Source organism: Chiloscyllium plagiosum, unplaced genomic scaffold (assembly GCF_037043375.1).
Source record: "Chiloscyllium plagiosum isolate Xiang-an unplaced genomic scaffold, Cpla_swu_hap1 HiC_scaffold_29, whole genome shotgun sequence".
Lineage (NCBI taxonomy): Eukaryota > Metazoa > Chordata > Chondrichthyes > Orectolobiformes > Hemiscylliidae > Chiloscyllium > Chiloscyllium plagiosum.
This window is the reverse complement of record NW_028270167.1, coordinates 16,834,920-16,856,567: the sequence shown is the minus strand read 5'-3', so window position 1 is coordinate 16,856,567 and position 21,648 is coordinate 16,834,920. Positions and strand designations below refer to the sequence as shown.

Genomic DNA, 21,648 nt, shown 5'->3' with positions numbered 1-21,648 from the left:
ACAATATGAAAACTTGAATTGACAATTTTTACTGTAATAGATAATATCTAGTTTGTCACAGTTTGATTCAAAATTGCAGTAAATGTCTAAGATTTAAATTACATTAGTAAATTATTGCAATTCATTTCAGCATCTATACTGTTTAATCATTTTAAAAGCTTTATGCCCACTATAACTATAGTAAATCAGCAGAGAAATGATGTACTGTCATAAATATGTTCACATTTTATGCTGTTCTTACATTAAAACTATAGCATTTAGCACAGTATCAATGGCATTGTAAATACTTATGTTTATAAGAATACGTGGGACATATTAAAGAGTTCTTTAGATTGCTATATGCTAGTGCATAAATTATGAATAATGCATTTTAAATGATTTATAACCATCAGTCATTTCCACAAAATCTTCAAATTTAATTTTAAGTTTACCATTTGCAAAGTAAAATAGCAAGGGAAAATGAGTGTTAAAAAGCTTTTCTGACCTGGGAGGCTTCACATCCAAATGTTTTTAGTTAATTCAGTGACGGAAATCAAAGTTAGGAGTTCAGTATGACCTGTCTATGCATTTCACTTTGGACACTGTCAGTTGAATGTCCAGGGAGTGGTGGTACACATTGTTGCTTCATGGAAACCAGACATGATTTATTTATATACTTTGGCCTGACGAACATGTTTAATTAAATAAATCATTGTTGATTCAAGTAGATTCTTCAATTTATATTTTTGGTAATTATAATTATATTCATGTAAATTGTACTGTTTATAAAAATTGCCACAATTGTGTATATAAACACACTGCACTGATACTTCTTTATTATTTATGCACCTTAAGTTCTTGTATTTATAGCAATAGTTCAGCAGATTAATATTAGTTCCTTATGTAGAGGTCTTTGCAGTGAAGTTCACCTTCAACTGTGCATTAACAGGAGAAAGCAATTTGAACATCTGTTATACAGTCTGACTGATTGTTTATTTTCTCAATTTGCTACCTTCCATTTTGCTATCCCCTGAAGTTGGATTTCACCTGATAAGCGTTTTAATCTGCTAGTAAACCCAGTTGTGGAATCCATTTCTGCTTTGGAGAGAGAAGACTTTATTCCTTTGTTGTATTTCTTGACCCTCTGGATCAACAGAGGTGGTGTGTAGCACTCTCAGAACATTCTGAATTCAAAAACTTCAGAGATAATGGGTACCTAATCTGTGACTTCAATGCTGTACTGAATATTCTCAGGTGTACATATAAGATCTGAAGCCACAATTTGAAGAAGAGTAGTGGAATTCTTTCTGCTGTTCTGATAAATATTTATCCTTCAGTCTACATTCACCAAAACAGATTACCCAGTTATTTATCTCATTATTTCCACACTGTAAGTAATCTAATCTACTGTTTCTGGAATCTTGCTGTGTACAAATTGGTTAACAGTACAAAAGTGACAACAAGTACTTTATTGGATATAAAATGTTTTGAGAAGTTTTATTGAGTCACAGCTTCACAACCACTGGTTCCATTCAGATATCAGGACCGTGACTCTTTCTCTTGCATGAGCTTTGACAATGAGTGCAACAGGCTGGTTAAATGTGAGGGGGCCTGACAGTTCACCCACAATTCCCATATTTCCTTAGCCATTGCAGAACATTAATTATGCATAAAAATTCTATTTGGTTCTTTTCAACAGGATTCAAAATTATTGAGCACAATTATAGTATATCTACCAATTAAGCTAATTTAACACAGACAAGAGAAGGCATTTGTATTGCATGTTCCTACCTTGAGGTCAGAAAATCAGGGTTCAAGTCCAAGTCGCAATTACCAATGAAGTGTGTCATAATAATTCTAACCAGATTGTTTTTTTAAAGACAAATTCTCTAGTAGGACCCAAGTATACACAGGAAAAACTTATGAGAGATAGCTGCATTAATGTTTTCAATGTACTGTTGATCTCTCACCGAAACTCAGTTGGAAGAATATGTTGGGGAAAATATGAGAAAGATACTGTGGTATGAGCAGGAATTGTAAAATATACTAGGTGTTTAATGTGGATTTCTCTTACATTATCTTTAAAAGTACAACAATTAAAATAATTGAGGTGGACCATGAATTATTACCGCAATTTAGAAAAAGTTGTAGTAAACTGAATGATTCTCCCTCACCCTCTCAGTTTTCTGAACTGGTTGGCAATAATAACAATATTTTCACAATACACACACAGAGTACATTTCAGATTGCTATCTATCATTAAAGATTTGTTTTATGAAAATACTAGTTGGAAAGAATGTCTCTGTGGTTAATAAAAATACCCACAAATTAAGGCCCTATTAAATGCTATGTGATGAGTAGTAATAAGATTTTAAACTCAACTATTCTTTCTAGTTTTTTCCCAAAGATGTCCATTCTTCCTGAGATGCTATTCCATGGATAGTTGGCTAGTTTGGAAACCTCACTCAAGAAACCAATATTGCAAGGTGATCCCTGATCCTGAGGGACGGTGGAAATCTTTTTCATGGGAGGGCCATATCTGAACCTGAGTTTGATTCTGTGCTCACCTGATGTGCATATGTGCAATAGGTTTTCATAGACTAGCAACAAAAACAAGAATTTCTGGAAAAGCTCAGCAGGTCTGGCAGTATCTGTGGCGAGAAATCAGAATTAGCATCTTCGGGTCGAGTGACCCTTCCTCAGACATGCTGAGCTTTCCCAGTAATTTCTGTTTTTGTTTCTGGGATTTACAGAATCCACAGTTCTTTTGTTTTTTTATTTCATGGACTAGTAATTGGGACCAGCAATCATTGTTTGCTGATTTTTCTCAGCCCCAACTTGCGCATCACCAACAATTGCAACACCATTAATGCTGCTCCAGCTGATACTAACCGGCTCAGCACAGAATAAATACTGAACTTGCTTGTGCAGAAGGGTCAGTCATTGCAAGCTTACCATACTCTCTGAGAATATACGTAAGTAGTTTATATTTTTTCTTCTCTGGAGAATTTTTTTGACACATAAGATTATGTGAACACTTAGCCCATTGTTAATCAGAGTGAAACACGATTTTCAATTATCAGTAACTACCATAGATATAAGTATGCAACACATAAATTATTAATATTAGCCATCTAGCACTGAATTTAACCTTCTTTTATGACTAAAATGAAATATTGTTTTTATTGCAAAAAGCGTAAGCTTTCTACAAACAGGATGCTGGTTAACTACATTCACTCCTCAGCTTCGTTATGCGTGTTATGTTGTGGTTTTCCAGCATAGCTAAAAATAAAATTATTTTCATTTTACTTTTGAGAAGTAAAATAAATCTTTTGACTTACCTTGCAGACCTAAGAAGGCTAGTAAATATAACACTGCAGGAACGTCCATGGTACTCTTTCACCAAATGTACACTGACTGGTCTCGTCCTCTGCTACTGTATTTAGTAAAATACCTCCGCCCCGTACAAAACACGACGTGGGTTCCTGTGACATCACAAAACCATATGTGGTAATGGACTTTCCACCCAGGGTCAAGTGCATGTATAGTGCAGAGATCTGTCTGAATAAACATTGAGTTTTGAAAGCAATTGTTTATTTGAAAAGAATGTGGCATTTTTCATTACCCAAATCTGATAGAAAAAGCTTTTAAAATTCCTTAAAATTCCTTAAATTCATGGAGCAAGCTCAGCAAAGTAAACCAATTCAAACATCCAGGAAATTTGGGTGTATGTAATTTAAATCCCTTCTTACACTATACCTCAGCTTCCTCCATCTTTGCTAAAACCTTGAATGCACCTCTCTCTGCTCTTACTGCCACAGGTATGCCCCAAGGCAATAGAGCAGAGAATGAATTTTCTTTGACCTGTACTTGTTTTGATTAGGAATTAAATGTATAGCTAAAATTATAGGTGCAGTCTAAATCATGTTTTTAATGTTTTAAGATGATCTTTCTAAAGGACTTTAAATTTTGTCTCAGTGAACCTGACACTTGCCATATTTCTGTTTGTGAAATTCTGTTTGGGGCAGCACGGTGGCTCAGTGGTTAGCACTGCTGCTTCCCATGGCCAGGGACCTGGGCTCAATTCCCACCTCGGGTAACTGTCTGTGTGGAGTTTGCACATTCTCCCCGTGTCTGATCCGGTTTCCTCCCACAGTCCAAAGATGTTCAGGTTAGGTCATGCTAAATTGCCCATACTGTTAGGTGCATTAGTCAGGGGTGAATGTGGGGGAATAGGTCTGGGTAGGTTGCTCTTCGGAGGGTCGGTGTGGACTTGTTGGGCTGAAGGGCCTGTTTCCACACTGTAGGTAATCTAATATCTAACCTAAATTTGATTTCAGAATGAATTACATTAACAACTGGAAAAGCTTTCAGATGTTCTCTTAAAAAGAAAACATGCTTAGTTCGTGCAATTGCCTTGATACTTTGTTTTTCATTCATAAAGAGGGATTGAATGGGAAGTGATCGCCTGTTGGTGAGGGTAGTGCAGTGGATGTTGTCCAAATGGATTTTAGTAAGGCATTTGACCAGATCCCGCATGACAGACGCGTCAAAATGTAAAAGCTCAGAAGGCAGATCACCAACACCTTCTCAAAGAGTCAACTAAGGATGGGCAATAAATGCTGGACCTAGCCACTGATGCCAAAATCCACATGTGAATAAAAAATCCACATGGGAATGTGTTGAATGTGATCCAAAGTTGGCTTCGTGACAGGAAACAAAGAATAATGGTTGATGGCTATCCTTGAAATAGAAAGCTGTTTCAAGTGGTCTTCCACAGGGCTCAATGTTGTGACCCCCTGCTGTTTGTTTTATACATTAATGATTTGGAGTTGAGCATGGAGGGGTACAATTGGGAAATTTGCAGATGACACAAAAGTTGTCTGTCATTGCGGCACGGTGGCACAGTGGTTAGCACTGCTGCCTCACAGCGCCAGAGACCCGGGTTCAATTCCCGCCTCAGGCGACTGACTGTGTGGAGTTTGCACATTCTCCCTATGTCTGCGTGGGTTTCCTCCGGGTGCTCCGGTTTCCTCCCACAGTCCAAAAGATGTGCAGGTGAATTGGCCATGCTAAATTGTCCGTAGTGTTAGGTAAGGGGTAAATGTAGGGGTATGGGTGGTTTGCGCTTCAACGGGTCGGTGTGGACTTATTGGGCCAAAGGGCCTGTTTCCACACTGTAATGTAATGTAATCTAATCTAATTGATGGGTTGATGGAATGGGCATGAAAATGGCAGATGGAGTTCAACTTTGATATGTGTGAGGTAAGGCATTTTTGGAGGTCAAACAGTAAATGTGAATAAACAATAAATAGGAATATATTGAGAGGGGTAGTTGAAATATGAGATTTTGGCATGCAGGTGCACAGGTTCCTAATACAGGTGGATATGGTCGTAAAGAAAACAAATGGAATGCTTCCCTTCATTGGCAGAATTGAAAACATAAAAGTAGGGATATAATGTAAAGGACACTGGTGAAGCTGCAACTGGTGTATTGTGTACAGCTCTGGTCACCACATTATGGGAAGGATATAATTGCTCTGGAGAGAGTGCACAGAAGATTTACTAGACTATTGCCAGGGCTGGAGAATTGTAGCCGTGAGAGAGATTGGAGAGTATGTGGTTGTTTTCCTTGGAACTGAGAAAGCTGAGTGGTGGCACGATTGCTGTATACAATATTATGAGGGGTAGAGATAGAGTAGACAGGAGGAACCTGTTTTTCTGAGCGGTGGGTTCAAAAACCAGGGGTCATTGGTTCAAATGAAGTGGCAGACAGATTAGAGGGGACGGGAAGAAATTTATTTTTACACAGAGGGTGGTGAGTGTCTGAAATTTGCTGCTGAAATTGATAGTGGAGGCAGATGCACTAAACACTTTCAACAAGAACCTGGATCTTTACCTTATGCACTGTAATCTGCAGGGATATGGGCCATATGGAGGAAGATGGGATTAGAAAGGGCATCTGGGTGTCTTTGGGTCAGTATGGATAAGATGGACTGAATTGTCCCCTTCTATGCTTTATCATTTCTATGGTTCTACGCCATTGTCACCAGTCTAGTAACCCAGAGACCTCATTCACATTCTGGGGTCATGGTTTGAATCCTACCACAGCAGAGGATGGAAATTGAATTCTATTTTTAAAAATTTGAAATTAAAAGCATTTGATAACCATAACAATAATTGTCAATTGTTGTAAAGACCCATCTTGTTCACAAACATCCTTTAGGTAAAGAAACATGGTCTGACTACCTGTGACTCCAGGCTCACAATATTATGGTTGTCTCTTTACTATTTTCTGTAATGACCTTAAGGCAAGTCTTTCCCCCCAGGTTCTCAGAAGCACCAATGTCAATTTTTAGCCAATTTGATTCATTCTACATGATATCAAGAAATGGTTGACAGCAGTTGATTCTCCATCTCTCATGTCAACATATTTACAATTTTACTGAAGACAAGTGCTGCAAAACGTACTGTGCTCCAACCAAGCTGTTCCTGTATAGCGACAGCACTGTTATCTACCTGACAATGTGAAAAGTTGCCCAGGTGAGTCCTGTATACAAAAACAGGACAAATCAAGCCTGGCCAATTACAACCACATCAGCCAACTTTCAATCATCAGTAAAATGATGGAAGGTGTCATCAACAGTGCTATGAAGTTGCACTTACTCAACCAGAACCCGCTCACTGATTTTCAATTTGGATTCCGCCAGGGTCACTCAGCTCACCTCACGTTGGTAAAACAGACAAAGGCAGGATGAAGGGCTTATGCCTGAAAAATCGATTCTCCTGCTTCTCAGATGCTGCCTGATCTGCTGTGCTTTTCCAGAGCGCCACTTTTCAACTCTGATCTCCAACATCTGCAGTTCTCACTTTATTTTAAATGCAAGACTTATACAATTAATGCTAGGGCATTGGGCAGTATTGTAGAACAGTGAGACTGAAGGGTTCAGGTACATAATTCTTTGAAATTTGCATTGCAGGCAGACAGGGTGATTAAGAAGGTGGTTAGCACATTTGCCTTCATTGCACACACCTTGGAGTATAGGAATTGGGACTTCATGTTGATGTTGTACAGGCTGTTGGTGCGGCCTCTTCTGGAGTATTATGTGCAGTTCTTGTCATCCTGTTATAGGAAGCATATTATTAAATTGGAGAGGGTTCAGAAAAAATATACAAGGATGTAGCCATGAACGGAAGGTTTGAGTTATCAGGAGAGATTGGATAGGCTGGGATGTTTTTCATTGGAGTGTAGGAGGTTGAGGGATGATTTTATGAGGTGGAGGTAGGGTGAATAGCAAAGGCCTTTTCCCTGAAATGGGCGAGTTCAAAATTAGGGGGCATATTTTTAAGGTTAGAGGAGAAAGTTTTAATAAAGACATAAGGGGCATTTTTTTCACAGTGTTTTGTATGTGGAATGAACTGCCAGTGGAAGTGGCAGATGCAAGTACAGTTGCTATATTTAAAAGATACTTGGATAAATGCATGAATAGGAAAGATTTGAGGGAATATGGACCAAATGTAGGCAGGTGGGGCGAGTTTAGTTTGGAAACATGGTTGGCATGGACTAGTTGGGCCGAAGGGTCTGTTTCTATGCTGTATGACTCTATTTTGCTATGTCACCTCAGAGAGTGTTTGTTCTGCTTCAATTTTGGCTGAAAGGAATGGCAGGATTTTGCTTTGACCACAATTAGTAAACTGCTTCCTTGGTGGACTCTTTGCTGAGAATATTATTTCAGTGCTTCATCCTTGACTTGCTGGTGGAACAGTGGGCTCCACTAAATGTATGGCCATTACGTTCATTACTTTAAAAAAAGCAGGCAGCAAAATCATTTTTCAGAGGAAGTAAAATCAGAGGTTACTCAATATGGGTGTTGACTGTTTGCTGAATTTGGAGCTGAAAATGTGTTGCTGGAAAAGCGCAGCAGGTCAGGCAGCATCCAAGGAGCAGGAGAATCGACGTTTCGGGCATGAGCCCTTCTTCAGGAATCATTCCTGAAGAAGGGCTCATGCCCAAAATGTCAATTCTCCTGCTCCTTGGATGCTGCCTGACCTGCTGCGCTTTTCCAGCAACACATTTTCAGCTCTGATCTCCAGCATCTGCAGTCCTCACTGTCTCCTGTTTGCTGAATTTCCCACATATGGAAACTGGAGCAAGGTAAACTGCCCACACTGTTACTTATAGTGTACCTGTGGTCTGGAAACAACAGAAAAAGTGACAGCCCATGCAGAATGATTTTGAAACTACCCTACATGTTGGTGGTGAGAACTACTGTCCATTGAAGACCTTAATTTGTGCCCACAAGCAAGCGGTTCAGAGTTGAGCTATTGCAGTTCATAATCAAGAATGGAATAAACCTTCACACTCCCCCACTGATTCTCACTGTAAGATCTGCTAACCCACAAGGGAAAAAAGACGCAGTCAAATAGCCACAGGGTTACTCATAAGTGGGGGGAACCTCTCCATAGCAGAGTATTTTCTTTTCTACCATTTGATTGTAATGCATTGAATGTACCTATGGTTTTCAAAAAAAAGCACTTTCCAAACAAAACTTAATTTGATTAATGAATGCTTGAATTTAGTTGGTAGGTAATGCTTGAGTATAAATTCGACTGGCTTCTTTTATCTGAGTCTTTATTCATTTTTATGGACCATGATTGGAACATTTGTCTTTCACCATCGAGTCATAGAGTCATAGGACTGTTGAGTATGGAAACAGTTTCTTCTGTCTAACTCGTCCAGCTGACCTAGTCTAACCTAGTCTTTCCCCATTTGCCAGCATTTGGCCCATATCCCTCCAAACCCTTCCTACTCATATACCCATCTAGATGCCTTTTAGATGTTGTTATTGTACCACCCTCCACCACTTCCTTTGGCTGCTCATTCCATACATGCACCACCTTCTGCATGAAAAAGTTGCCACTCAGGTCCCTTTTAAATGTTTCCCTTTCACCTTAAACTTATGCCCTCTAGTTTTGGACTCTGCTACCCTGGGGAAAAGACCTCGGCTATTCACCCTAACTATGTCCCTCATGATTTTATAAACTTCTATAAGGTCAACTGTCAGCCTCCAATGCTCTGAGGAAAATAGTCCCATGTTATTCAGCTCCCCCTATAGCTCTAACCCTCCAACCCTGGCAACATCCCTGTAAATCTTTTCTGAACCTTTCAAGTCTCACAATATCCTTCCTATAGCAGGGAGACCAGAATTGAAAGCAATGTTCCAAAAGTAGACTAACCAGTGTCTTATACAGCCAAAACATGACACCCCAATTCCTATACTCAAAGCATTGACCAATAAAGGCATTCGTCATTCACCAAATGCCTTCCTCACTACCCTATCTACCTGACACTTTACTTTTACACCTCAGAGTTTTGGTTGTAAATGAACTGGCAGGGCAAGACAAAGTCATCACTTTTTCACAGAATTCTGAATGATATTTAGGAGCAGAAATCAATGGGAAATACTACTTCTTCTTTCTGGACATTGTTGACAAGGCCAACATTTGCTGCCCATCCATAACTTCCTCTCAAGTTGAGTGGCTTATGAGGTCATGTCAGAGGGCAATGAACTTGTGGCTGTAGAGTAGGCCAGATGGTAGATTTGCTTGACTAAAACACTTTAACAAATAGAGTCATAGAGTCATAGAGATGTACAGCATGGAAACAGACCCTTCGGTCCAACCTGTCCATGCCGACCAGATATCCCAACCCAATCTAGTCCCACCTGACAGCACTTGGCCCATATCCCTCCAAACCCTTCCTATTCATATACCCATCCAAATGCCTCTTACATGTTGCAATTGTACCAGCCTCCACCACATCATCTGGCAGCTCATTCCATACATGTACCACCCTTTGCATGAAAAAGTTGCCCCTTACGTCTCTTTTATATCTTTCCCCTCTCACCCTAAACCTCTAGTTCTGAACTCCCTGACCCCAGGGAAAAGACTTTGTCTATTTATCCTATCCATGCCCCTCATAATTTTGTAAACCTCTATAAGGTCACCCCTCAGCCTCCGACGCTACAGGGAAAACAGCCCCAGTCTGTTCAGCATCTCCCTGTAGCTGAAATCCTCCAACCCTGGCAACATCCTTGTAAATCTTTTCTGAACCCTTTCAAGTTTCACAACATCTTTCCGATAGGAAGGAGACCAGAATTGCACTCAATATTCCAACAGTGGCCTAACCAATGTCCTGTACAGCTGCAACATGACCTCCTGTACTCAATACTCTGACCAATAAAGGAAAGCATACCAAATGCCTTCTTCACTACCCTATCTACCTACGACTCCACTTTCAAGGAGCTATGAACCTGCACTCCAAGGTCTCTTTGTTCAGCAACACTCCTTAGGACCTTACTATTAAGTGTATAAGTTCTGCTAAGATTTGCTTTCCCAAAATGCAGCACCTCACATTTATCTGAATTATGACAATTGTTGATAAAAAAGAAAGAAAATTACTTCACATGTGGTATGAAAAGTTCAAGAAGAGCGGAAGGTTGAGAAGGTGGGAGACAGATATGTAAATCTTTTTCGGTCTGTTTTCAGACCGAAAAGTATGAGCCCCAATAAGAAGTCAGCCTGAAATTAGTCCTTGGGCCATATTGATATGGTCTGATGGAGTCACCAACACCTGCCACACTTCACTTCGACAGATCAGTTTAAACCATTTACCTTGCTTGTAGTAGCCCAAAGATAGACCTGGCCAGGAGTTGTGGGGGGATGTAAAAGGAATTTGGTTGAGAGATTGATCAGAAGCAAGCATTGGGAATGCTGTTGAGCTGGAAGAGTATTCCAGATACTTCTGGCTCCATATGAAACCCACAAAACATTCTTTTTTGGCAAAAGCTGTTCCTTTAACAAGGTTATGGTGTCCTTGTTTTTTGAGAGAGGTTGTAAAAGACACAGACCCCGAAAAGTCTAAGTTGAAGGGTTTTAGGGCTAATTTGATTATATCTAATGGATACTACCACAATCAACAGGCTTTCAAGTTTTTGAAAGAAAAATGCTTGTACAATGAAATGGGAGTGGCCAGTTCACCCAGCTCAGCTTTCTCTGGTTTGGTTAGGTTTTTAGCAGGAGTGTTTTGAAGCTGCTGGACCCAAAGAAACAGGTCCAGGCTGATCCTCTCTCTCTGACTTCTCTCCTGTTAGACCCTGTGTTTGATTTTACCTGCTGTGCCAAGGGGTGTTTATGGGGATTGTTGAAAGTATTTAAAACAGCGTCAAAAAATTCAGATAATCTGTTGGGTTTTCGCATAGGTTATGTTATTGTGTATTGTGTTCTCCTTTGTTGTGCTTCATTCTATAATCTTTTAAATAAATTCTGTTTTATTTAAAACTAATTGACCAGTTGCATCTCTCCTGGAATATCCACTTTACACCTGCTTAAAACAACTAGCAAAGTTAGGGTCTGGGCTACTTTCTTGAAATGTTTTAAGGGGTCTGGCCTGGTCCATAACAGATCCCAAGTCTTTGGTTTTCATTCCCAGAAAATCTGAGGGGAGGATGTTTTATGTCTCTTTTACAGAGATGTTCAATTTGTGTATGGGATCCTAAAACAAATTTTGATGTCCTCAATGGCATTTGTAAGGTCCAACACATAATTTTGGTGGATATCTTCGAGACTTGGAAAATGGCCTGTCCCATTATTGGAGCTGATGCACTTGGACATCAAGCTTTTATCTCTGAGATTGACCCTCTCAGAGAGAGCTAGCCAATTGGATACAAAATTGACTTGATGGATGAAGACAGAGTGTGGTGGTAGATGGTTTTGTTTAGTCTGGAGGCCTATGTCCAGCAGTGTGCCACAAGGTCAGTGCTAGGTCTACTGTTGTTCATCATTTATATTAACAATTTTGATGAGAATATAGGAGGTTAGTAGGTTTGCTGATGACACCAAAATTGGTGGTACTGTGGGCAATGAAGAAAGGTTATCCGAGAATACAATGAGTAGACCAAGGAATAGCAGATGGAGTTTAAAACCTATGGGTTTAGATACATAGCTCCTTGAAAGTGGTATTATAAGTGGTCCAGGTGGTGAAGAAGGCATTTGGCGTGCTTGCCTTCATCAATTGGAGCACTGAATACAAGAGTTGGGATGTCATGTTACAGCTGTATAAGATATTGGTAAGGCCACATTTGGGATACTGTGTTCAATTCCAGTCACCCTGCTATAAAAAGATATTACTAAACTGGAAAGGATATTAAAAAAAATTAAAAGGATGCTACTGAAACTGGAAGGTTTGAGTTATAAGGAGAAGCTGAAAAGGATGGGTCTTTTAAACTTATAGAGGTTTATAAAATAATGAGAGGCATAGATAAGGCGAATTATCAAGGTCTTTTCCGAGGGTAGGGGAGTCCAAAACTAGAGGGCATAGCTTTAAGATGAGAGGGGAAAAATTTAAAAGAACCTGACGGGCAACTTTTTCGTACAGATGGAAGTGCATATATGGAATGAGCTGCCAGAGGAAGTAATAGAGGCAAGTACAATTAAAACACATTTGGATTGGTACATGGACAGAAAAAGTTTAGACATGTGCTAAGTGCTAGCCAGTGGGACTAGTGCAGTTTAGGAAACTTGCATGGTATGGATCGGTTGGGCTGAAGGGCCTATTTCTGTGCTATGTTTCTGTTCTGTGACCCTATAAAAGTGTGCAATGACATGGTCTGTGACGTGCAAAGGTACCTTTTCTTTGGCAGTGGGGTTGGTACTGGGGAAGGCTGTCTCAGTGGCTTACTGCCAGAATTCTACACCTGTAAGGTAGTATGAAAGCTTCAGTAATGCAACTTTTTTTAAAAAATAAGTTTACATCTCTCAGAGCTCATTATGGAGGAATGATATTGACCAGCTGGGAAACTTCGGTGCCGCAGTGTCAGGGCGTAATGCGAGGCTTCTTTGCGTTAAATGTGAGGGACCTCGGAATCCGTGATGAAATGGTATTCTCTTTCTGACATTCCCTGCAGATAATCCACTCTCATATTTGATGTGGACATTTGCTGAATAGCTTTAAATTTAAAGAAAATATAAAAGAAGATAGCAATTACAACTTTGACTATAAAAGTGAATGACTAATTATAAAGGCTTCACTATCATTTTCTATAATTCTCAGCATGCCAGTGCAGACACAGATTTAGGGACATCATCACCGAACTGTGTCATCTACTGGAGGCAGACTGAGTGGCTATTTCATCCTGGTGGCTGTTAACATCTCAGCTGCAATGAATTTTCAAGCCAGCAGCTTGTTTCAATGAACAACTGGAAACCTTGTGTGGTATCTCCCAAACCTTGCCTACAATTACATCTGGGATGCTGCTGATGCCATTTTTGCCAGACATTTTTGCCAGATCACAGCTCTTCATGTCCTACCCTGTGACGAAGAGAGTCAAACCGCTTGGGCAGTAGGGTTCTACACTATCACTGGCTTCCCCTAGGTGCAGGGTGCTCTAGGCTGCCACTATGTTCTATTGAGAGCAAACCTTCAGGGTTTGTCAACGGAAAGGCTTCTGCTACAAACATATTCAAATTGCATGTAGCCATCAATGCCAGGTTTTGGAGGTCTGTGTTAGATATCCGGGGAAATGGTACGATGTGCACAGACTGGAGAATTCACAGATTCCTACCTCCTTCCAACGTTCTCAGCTCCATTCATAATTACTGGGAGCCAAGGGCTGTTCTTCCAAACATAGCTGAAGACCTATGAATTCTCAGACTAAAGCCATAAAACCATGAGGATTAACCGCAGGAGTAAGTCAAATGATGATACAATCCTGCTCTTACCCACAGCCCTGTTAGTCTGAATAAAATGTTTAAACTGCAGAATTAATGAAGAGGTTATTTCATTTTAAATTGCGCTCATTCCAGTTTTTACCTGGTGGGAGAATTTGTCAGTAAAAGTAAATGTGTTTTGTTACAGGCCAAGCCTGGACCTCTGCGGTGGGGCCTTGCAGTTTAGCCCAGACAAGGCGTCCTCCATCAGTACTGGGGCCAACAAAGTTGAGGGATTTTTGGGGTGGGGCGGTTGGTTCTTGTCACAGAAGAAAGGGAGATCAACAGCAATCTTCTGAGAATGAAGACGAGAACAAGGAAACAGATATTGCCAGAGAAAAGCTCATCACAGCCCACTTCCACAAGGAATGAACTGAGTTCCTATAATTGACTTCCTATAATTGTTTAACATTCTGTTGATAGTATGGTAAGCAGCCCCTCTTAGTGCAAAGCACACATGGACCTGGTTATTGTTGCAGTCCATTACCTTTCTGCTGCAGAAAAAAATGTTTCCTTTCAGATCTGATTGGACACATTATTTCTTTGGGTGATCCCACTTTCAAGCATCTACACATTACGAATTCTACTGACTGTCAGGGAAGAAACAGCAGTCAATGAAACAGTGCATTAACACTGCACATTATGAGGTTAGGCAGCTGGTAAGACATTAGACAGCATATAATATCCAAATGATTTGTAGTAAAGTCTCTCATGATAAGCAACAGGTTATTGGGAATTCAGGGGCATCTCCTTTTGACTCTTCTATCATTGGTTAGTCTTCAATGTTTCAGAACATGCAAAAGCTGCTAAACTGCCCTGAATTTCTTCTTTATGCTCCAGGACAGTTTTGAATGTATGAAAGGCAACTTTTTGTGCAGGGTTTCTCAGCAAGCCAGGCTCAATGAGGGAGAATTGTAAATCTCCCAGCCTTGCATCCCTTTGAAAATCTGCTCTATAGATGAAGTGGGGAATCAGTGATTCTGTACTCTTACTCACGTGGGTGTAAGTGTGAAAAATACATGCAGGCTACGCTCTGCACAATATGTGTAGCCTCCATGTTGTCCACATTAAAGCGCAACACCTTTGATGCAGTTATCCATTTCACAATTGAAGGAATTTTTGTTTATTCATTCAGTAGCTGCTAATCTCTACATCTGACCAGAAGAGGAATTAATTGTGTAAATTGAATAAAATCTTGCACAGATTAAGATTGAGATAGTACCTTGTGAATGGGAGAGTAGCACAGCACAATGAAGCTACCTGGAGTGGTTGGACATTGAGACTCACCAATCTCCACATTAGCAGTTGTGCTCTTCTCCAGCCAACTCGAGAATTTTCTTTTCATATGGAGTGAGGGACCTTTTGTTTAATCCCCCTACCCCCTTAATCCCCCTTCTTCCCTTTCACTCTTAGCCCAATCGTGGTCAGATTTTTCCAGTAATGTGTAGAAGGGAGGGAATGAATTCAATGGAAGTCGTAGGGAGAGCTGTTAGTTCTGATAGAGGTGCAGGGGAGGTGGTGAAGTGTACCCAGTAAATGACTAGGACTTACAGAGGGCAGAGAGCACCAATGGCTTGGGAAGTTTGTTGAAAACTAATCAGTCGATATGATGCATGAAGAATAAGAGTTGAGTTGTTACCCATTAGCCTTAGTGACAAGGGTGTGCACTGGCAGAGTTGGTGAGTGGTTGTACTGTGAGTGTGAGGTAGCAGAGAGAAGAGACATTTTCTCCTGCAGAGCACAGAAGATATTTTGCTTGTAGTTTCTCCAATCACCCACAACACAGTGTCACCCTGGGTTGTTATCTTGGTCCGGTCTGGATGTGTCTGGTAGCATAGCCCCCTTTGGTGGTCAGCAGGATAAAGCACTGCTCTCCTCTCCACCACCCCATCCACACCACCCCATCCACAGCACCTCCAGCTGAAGAGGGGTGCCAGCTTCCCTTTCTGGGCCATGTTCTCAATTGGAATTGTTGATCATTCTGCTTCAAAGACTGGGTCCTGGCTTGCTGTGTCTGAAGTGAAGTGCAGCTGGCGCCTTCAATATGGAAGAAGCAGCATGAATGCTAGAATGATTTGGAAATGGCAAACTCTACCATCAGTACTGCCATGTGATTCCATGAGAAGGCTGTCACACAGCCTGGATGCATCACTAATATGGGGAAGAATGGGCGATTATTTGAGAAAACTTGCTCCGTGCCTGGTGGACTGGACTCTATCAATCTCACTCAACAAAACTCAAGTGGAATTCATTGCCACAGAAAGCTCTGGAGGCCAAGTCACTGAGTGTATTTAGGACAGAGATAGATAGGTTCTTGTTTAGGAAGGGGAACTAAGGTTACAGGGAGAAGGCAGGAGAATGGGGTTGAGAAGTATTGCAGCCATGATCGAATGAGGAAGGAGACCTGTAGAATCGAATGACCTAATTCTTCTCCGATATCTTATAATCAAAGATGGGAAAATTCAGCCCTCAGTTTTCATTCTGTCTCTCTCAGCCCTTGAAAATCAAAAAATTCCAGCCCATTATAAACTTGGGAGAACTCAGTACAGTTCTGGGAAATCTGTTCAGAAAACTTTGACTTGGGTGTATGCTTTGGGGAAATGTTGAGCCTTGTGATGTGAAATTCAACTAGAAACACGGAAAAGGGAAGTGTAGATACTAACTTGTAGCTAAAGAGAAATATGTAGATGTGTAGCAATTAAAAATGATTTAGCTGATTTCATTACCTTGTAGATAGCTGTCGAGTTAGAAACGTATCCTGGACTTGAGTGTTAATTATTTTGATGTTTACCGCTGCGGAAGAAATTTTTTTAAGAAGAGTGTCGAAATAGAGACAATTAATTACACTGCTCTCCGAAAGCTGGAGATCATTAATTCACGAAGGCTCTACTTGTGAGAAATTGTAATCATACAATTAGAGACTTTATGCATGAACAAAAACTAAAGTTTGTTGGAACTTTCTGTCAAATTTACAAACTTTAATAAAGATTTTATAGAGGTTTCAAAGTTATGAAAAGACAAATAATGAAAGATTGCTTCCACTGGGACAAATCAATAACAAGCAGCATCAGTCTAGTATCATCATCAAAAATACAAAGGAGGTAATTGGATATTTTCTGAGTTGTTGGACCATAGAATACTTCATCCCAACTAGCTCTTAGGACATAAACTATAACATAGTTTAAAATGTAAGTAAATATATACATTTGCAAAGGGTGTAAGATGAATAAGGAAAGTGTATGAAAATATGTTTAGAATTAAGAAGAAGTGGGTGATTAGATTTGTGGGGTTACTCTTGCAGAGAACCAGCATTGACACAAAGGGCTGAATGGCTTCCTTTTGTATTCTACCCATTCTCTGATTCAATGATAATGGAAGAGGAAGCATCTTCATTGGACCAATGAACCAAATGGATTTTTCCAGTACTATCTTTTCCAATACTCTGTGATTCCACATAATGATGTATCTTTCTCAGAGGAGTATGTGACTTCCTGATAAGAACCCACTTTTCCTCAACACCATGGCATTTGCCTGGCATCTGAAATAACTCCATAAAAGCTGGTGTGCTGTCATCAACTCACCCTTTATTTACATGTGCATAGTACATGACACTGACCCAGTTAGCACAGAGCCAGTTCTTAGAGGGATCAGAACCCTTGACATTCCTGTTTATATCTGTGAGCCAAGACTCCCTGATTGGATTAGGTTAACAGCCCCAATCAGGGAATGTATATTCTATGAGGACCATCTGGCTGACCTCATTCCAATCACTGCAGCACCCTACATGTCTGAATGAAATGCTTAAATTTCAGGTAATAATTAATGAAGGGGGTATTTTAACTCCCCTGATGGAAGAAGTTAAAATTCTTTCTTCAACAAAAGTAAGTGCTTCTTTCATTACAGTTCATGGTTTGATAAGGATAATTAGATTACTTACTTACAGTGTGGAAACAGGCCCTTCGGCCCAACAAGTCCACACCAACCCGCCGAAGCGCAACCCACCCATACCCCTACATTTACCCCTTACCTAACACTACGGGGAATTTAGCATGGCCAATTCACTTGACCTGCACATCTTTGGACTGTGGGAGGAAACCGGAGCACCCGGAGGAAACCCACGCAGACACGGGGAGAATATGCAAACTGCACACAGTCAGTCGCCTGAGGTGGGAATTGAACCTGGATCTTTGGCGCAGTGAGGCAGCAGTGCTAACCACTGTGCCACCGTGCCGCCCACTAATCTCAAGTTGAAATCAATCCAAAATGTTTGGTCTATAATCTCAGGTTTTTCTTTCTCCTGGTAAGTGCTGATGGTGGCCTGAAGCAGTTCAGCTGTACTCTGACTATTTATCATAAAGCTTCACCATGGTAGAAGTCTTCAGGGCCAGTTTTAGTCAGGTGTGGGAACTATGTGGGCAATCCTGAAAATGAGGTGTGGGGGTTACTGCAGAGACCAGATAACAGGCAAACCTACTCAGCTTGGCAGAGGGAACTCCAGTGATATAAAGTTGTAAACCTCATTTATGTGCAGGTTCCTGGCCAAAATGGATAGGGCAGGCAGCTGGTAAGTGGGTTTGGTCAAATTTGGAACATCATTGACCTGAAAGGAGCAGTCAATGTTGAACAAATAAAGGTAGGTGAGTTTCAGACAGTATGATCCTAAGTTTTCCTTAAGTGAACTGTCACTGTGTTATGGACTTTGCCTCCATTAGAGTATTTGTATCTGAGCTCACAGTACAGGAGAGATAAGTGTAACCTTGCTGACTTTTTGAAACATGAGTAGAGTGGGTTCTTTTTGGTTATATGTTTTAATGAGATCTGTCGCTTGATTGAAATTTAAAAATATAGAACATAGGTACTAAGTTAGCCTGGAGCAGTGTTTTTTAGAGCAGTAAGACTGTGCTATTTTCTGTGGATTGTTAAGGTGCAAAGATAGCCTTTAGGTGAAATGATATGCTTTTCCTGGCTGATATGGGAGATTAGAGTGGCAGTTAGAGGCAATAAGGAATTTACAGGAGGAAGGGAGTGTGATGGATGGGAGAAAAACCACAGATACAGTCAGGTAGATGGAATCTGAGTGCACATGGAATCTCAGTGGAGACCCCATTGACCTGCTTGATGTCTTCTAGTCAGATATCCTCATCCTGCCCTCTTTACTTGGTGGGAGAACCATGATACCATAAGCAGTTAACATCAGCTGTAGAAACTGAATGATATTATTGCACTGATCTGCACATTTAATAAAGAATCCTTCTGGATTCATTTTTCAGGATAACAGGTACGACAGGAGAAAACAGCAGGTTTTTGTGTTGGCAGTCTGATTTTAATTGGTTTTCATTGTGCAGGTAGGGTGAACGTTTCTCCTTGCCTGAATGATCAAATTAACCTCAGTGTAAATTTGCTTTATCATTTGCTAAAGTTCTACTGTGATTTGTACAATTATACAATGTTCATTTTGCATGTTTATTGTTGAGCACAAGTAAGTAGTGACTGATTTTCAGATTAGATGTAGATTCTGCTTTCAAACAGGTAGAACCTATCAGTACCTTATTATAATTACCTGAACTGGGAGTTAACAGCATATCCATGACAATCCTTGCAATGCTTGAAGTGTAATGTACATTGTGGTGTCAAAACACTTCAGAAATAATGCAATTGAATAGAAAATGGATATAATTTCCATTAACCATAACTGCTTCTCTTCCTATTCCTGCAACCTCTGGAGTCTTCAGAAGATTTGCCCTTGGTCTCTTATTTCTAATCCACATACTGCCCTTCCCTGAAATTATCTGAAAACACAAGGTCAGATTCTGTATGTTTTGTCATGACACCCAACTGATCTGCAGAATGCCCTCTCTCGTTCCCTACATGTCTAGGATTACTAATCCAGCAAGATTTTCTCTGATTCAGTATTGGGAAGACTGAAGGCATTGTCTTTGGTCCCTACTGCGAACACCATTCACTTGCTATTAATTCTTTCCCTTCACTTAACCTTGCCTGAAACTGTCTTTATGAGACAATTTGCAACCCCAGTATCATATCTGAACATGAGATAAACTCTTTGTCACGAATGCTGCCAACTTCTAATGAGCACTGGCCCATCCACAATAATGCTTCAGTCTAGTTACCTTTGAAATCATTGTTTTTGCTTCTGTTACTTGCAGATTTCGCTATGGCACTGGACTCCTACCTTTTCTCATGTTTCCACCCTCCATAAGCTAAAACTCATCCAAACTTCAGCTACCCATATCCCATCTTGCTTCATTTTGGTTACCCATCTTCCCTGTGTTGGCTGGAACATTTTGGCTCTTTGTTCAAGAAAGCCTCCAACTTTAAGATTCTTAATCTTGTGTTCAAATTTCTTACTGTCTCCGCCTTCCCTACCCCTATAATCTGCTCCAGCCTCACGACCGTCTGAAAGCTTTGTGTTCCATGCACATTCAATTTCATTCAACCTATCATACCTCCAGCTGCCTTGACTTAAGGCTCTGGCATTACTTCCTCAAACCTCTTCTTGTCTCTATCAAATCTATTGGTGAGCTATCCCAAAGTCTTCTTATATAGCAGTGTCTAATATTGTCCTCCCGTGATTCTGTATAAATGCAGGCTGGTGTTAGTTGCGTACAGTGAGTAATTAGAATCTTGAATAAACTCTTAGCTAGTGCTCTCTTCCGAAACTCAAATCCACAACGCTAATCTTAATCGGTCTCATTAAGTTTTAGTTTTAAACATGGAATTTTATGACACTTGTCTCTCACTACTTCTTTGGAAATCCCCAATTGGACAAAATTTAGTTTCTATGAGGAAGAAGTTATAATTAGCTGATGTGAACATGTACGGATGGTGCCTAGAACTGAATCTGGCTGAGGGAAATAGCTGATGTAGAAGATGTAATTCTCCTTTCTCACTGGGATTTTCAACAAAAATATGTGTGCTTTCAGATTATAAACAGGAAATCATGATATGACGACACAAGAGAATATGAATGGCACATCACTTCCTGAGATGTTTTGTTTGCCAAGTGAGACTTGTGCTCATGCACACATTTGATACGATAATGGTTTGAGGAGGACAGTTAGAATTTATATGTCACCTGACCAATTGATACTTACATATCACATCGTCCTTTGGCTTTCTGGCTTAGAATGTAACCGAGACAATAACTAAATTTTATCCTGCATTTAGGTCAACAGTTAAATGAGAAGATATGTTATGGGTAAAATCTGCTTAAAGCTGTCATCAGGTAATTGTAGTCCAGTGTCACATCTTGCTTTTTTGTCTCATGTGTGGGCATTACAGAATCTTTGTAGTGATTGGAACCAGGTAAACCTTATTGACTTTGATGTCCTTGATTGGGGTTGTTAACCTGGGCCAGTCAGGAAGCCCCAGTGGACCAATAAAAACAGGGGATTCACCCCAGCCCGGCCGGAATTTCACATTGGCCCCAAGGTCCCATACTTCCCGCGGGAGCCTGTGCCCCACAACCTGAGCCGCCTCCGAAATTTTAATTTTGTTTTGTTTAGGGAGGTGGAGAGAAAGGCCCTGTACCGACTGCTGCTGCACACCATCCACCTCTTCTCCCTCATCCACCGTCCGGACACGCCTTGGCGTGCCCATTTGCCACCGGGCGGTGGGGATCCCCAGTGGAGGGCTCTCTACGCGGGAGTCCTCCCCCTTTCTCTCGGGGATCTGGGGTGGAGGGTGCTGCACGCAGCAGTCCCCTGCAACCGCAGATTGCGGTGGTTCACGGACTCCCAGCCCAACTGCTTGTTCTGTGGCGCTGTGGAGTCCGTGGACCATGTATATATTGGGTGTGGGCGTTTGCACTCCCTTTTTGATTTCCTTAAAAACCTTCTCCTCTGTTTTTGGCTGCACTTCAGTCCCACGCTCCTGATCTTTGGG

General features: G+C 40.8%; 1 protein-coding gene across 5 annotated transcripts in view; it reads right to left on the bottom strand.

The window, feature by feature from the left end:
- Nucleotides 1-3,397, bottom strand: part of crtam (cytotoxic and regulatory T cell molecule) — a 42,362-nt gene extending 38,965 nt beyond the window's left edge. For 3 of the 5 annotated variants that reach the window (XM_043676692.2, XM_043676694.2, XM_087976393.1), the window contains exon 1: nt 3,321-3,397. In XM_043676692.2, the coding sequence (XP_043532627.2) occupies nt 3,321-3,369 (49 nt within the window). In that variant the 5' untranslated portion in view covers nt 3,370-3,397. The remainder of the gene's footprint in view (nt 1-3,320) is intronic. The other 2 variants (XM_043676693.2, XM_043676696.2) reach the window with 2 other exon arrangements.
- Between the last annotated feature and the right edge of the window lie 18,251 nt (nt 3,398-21,648).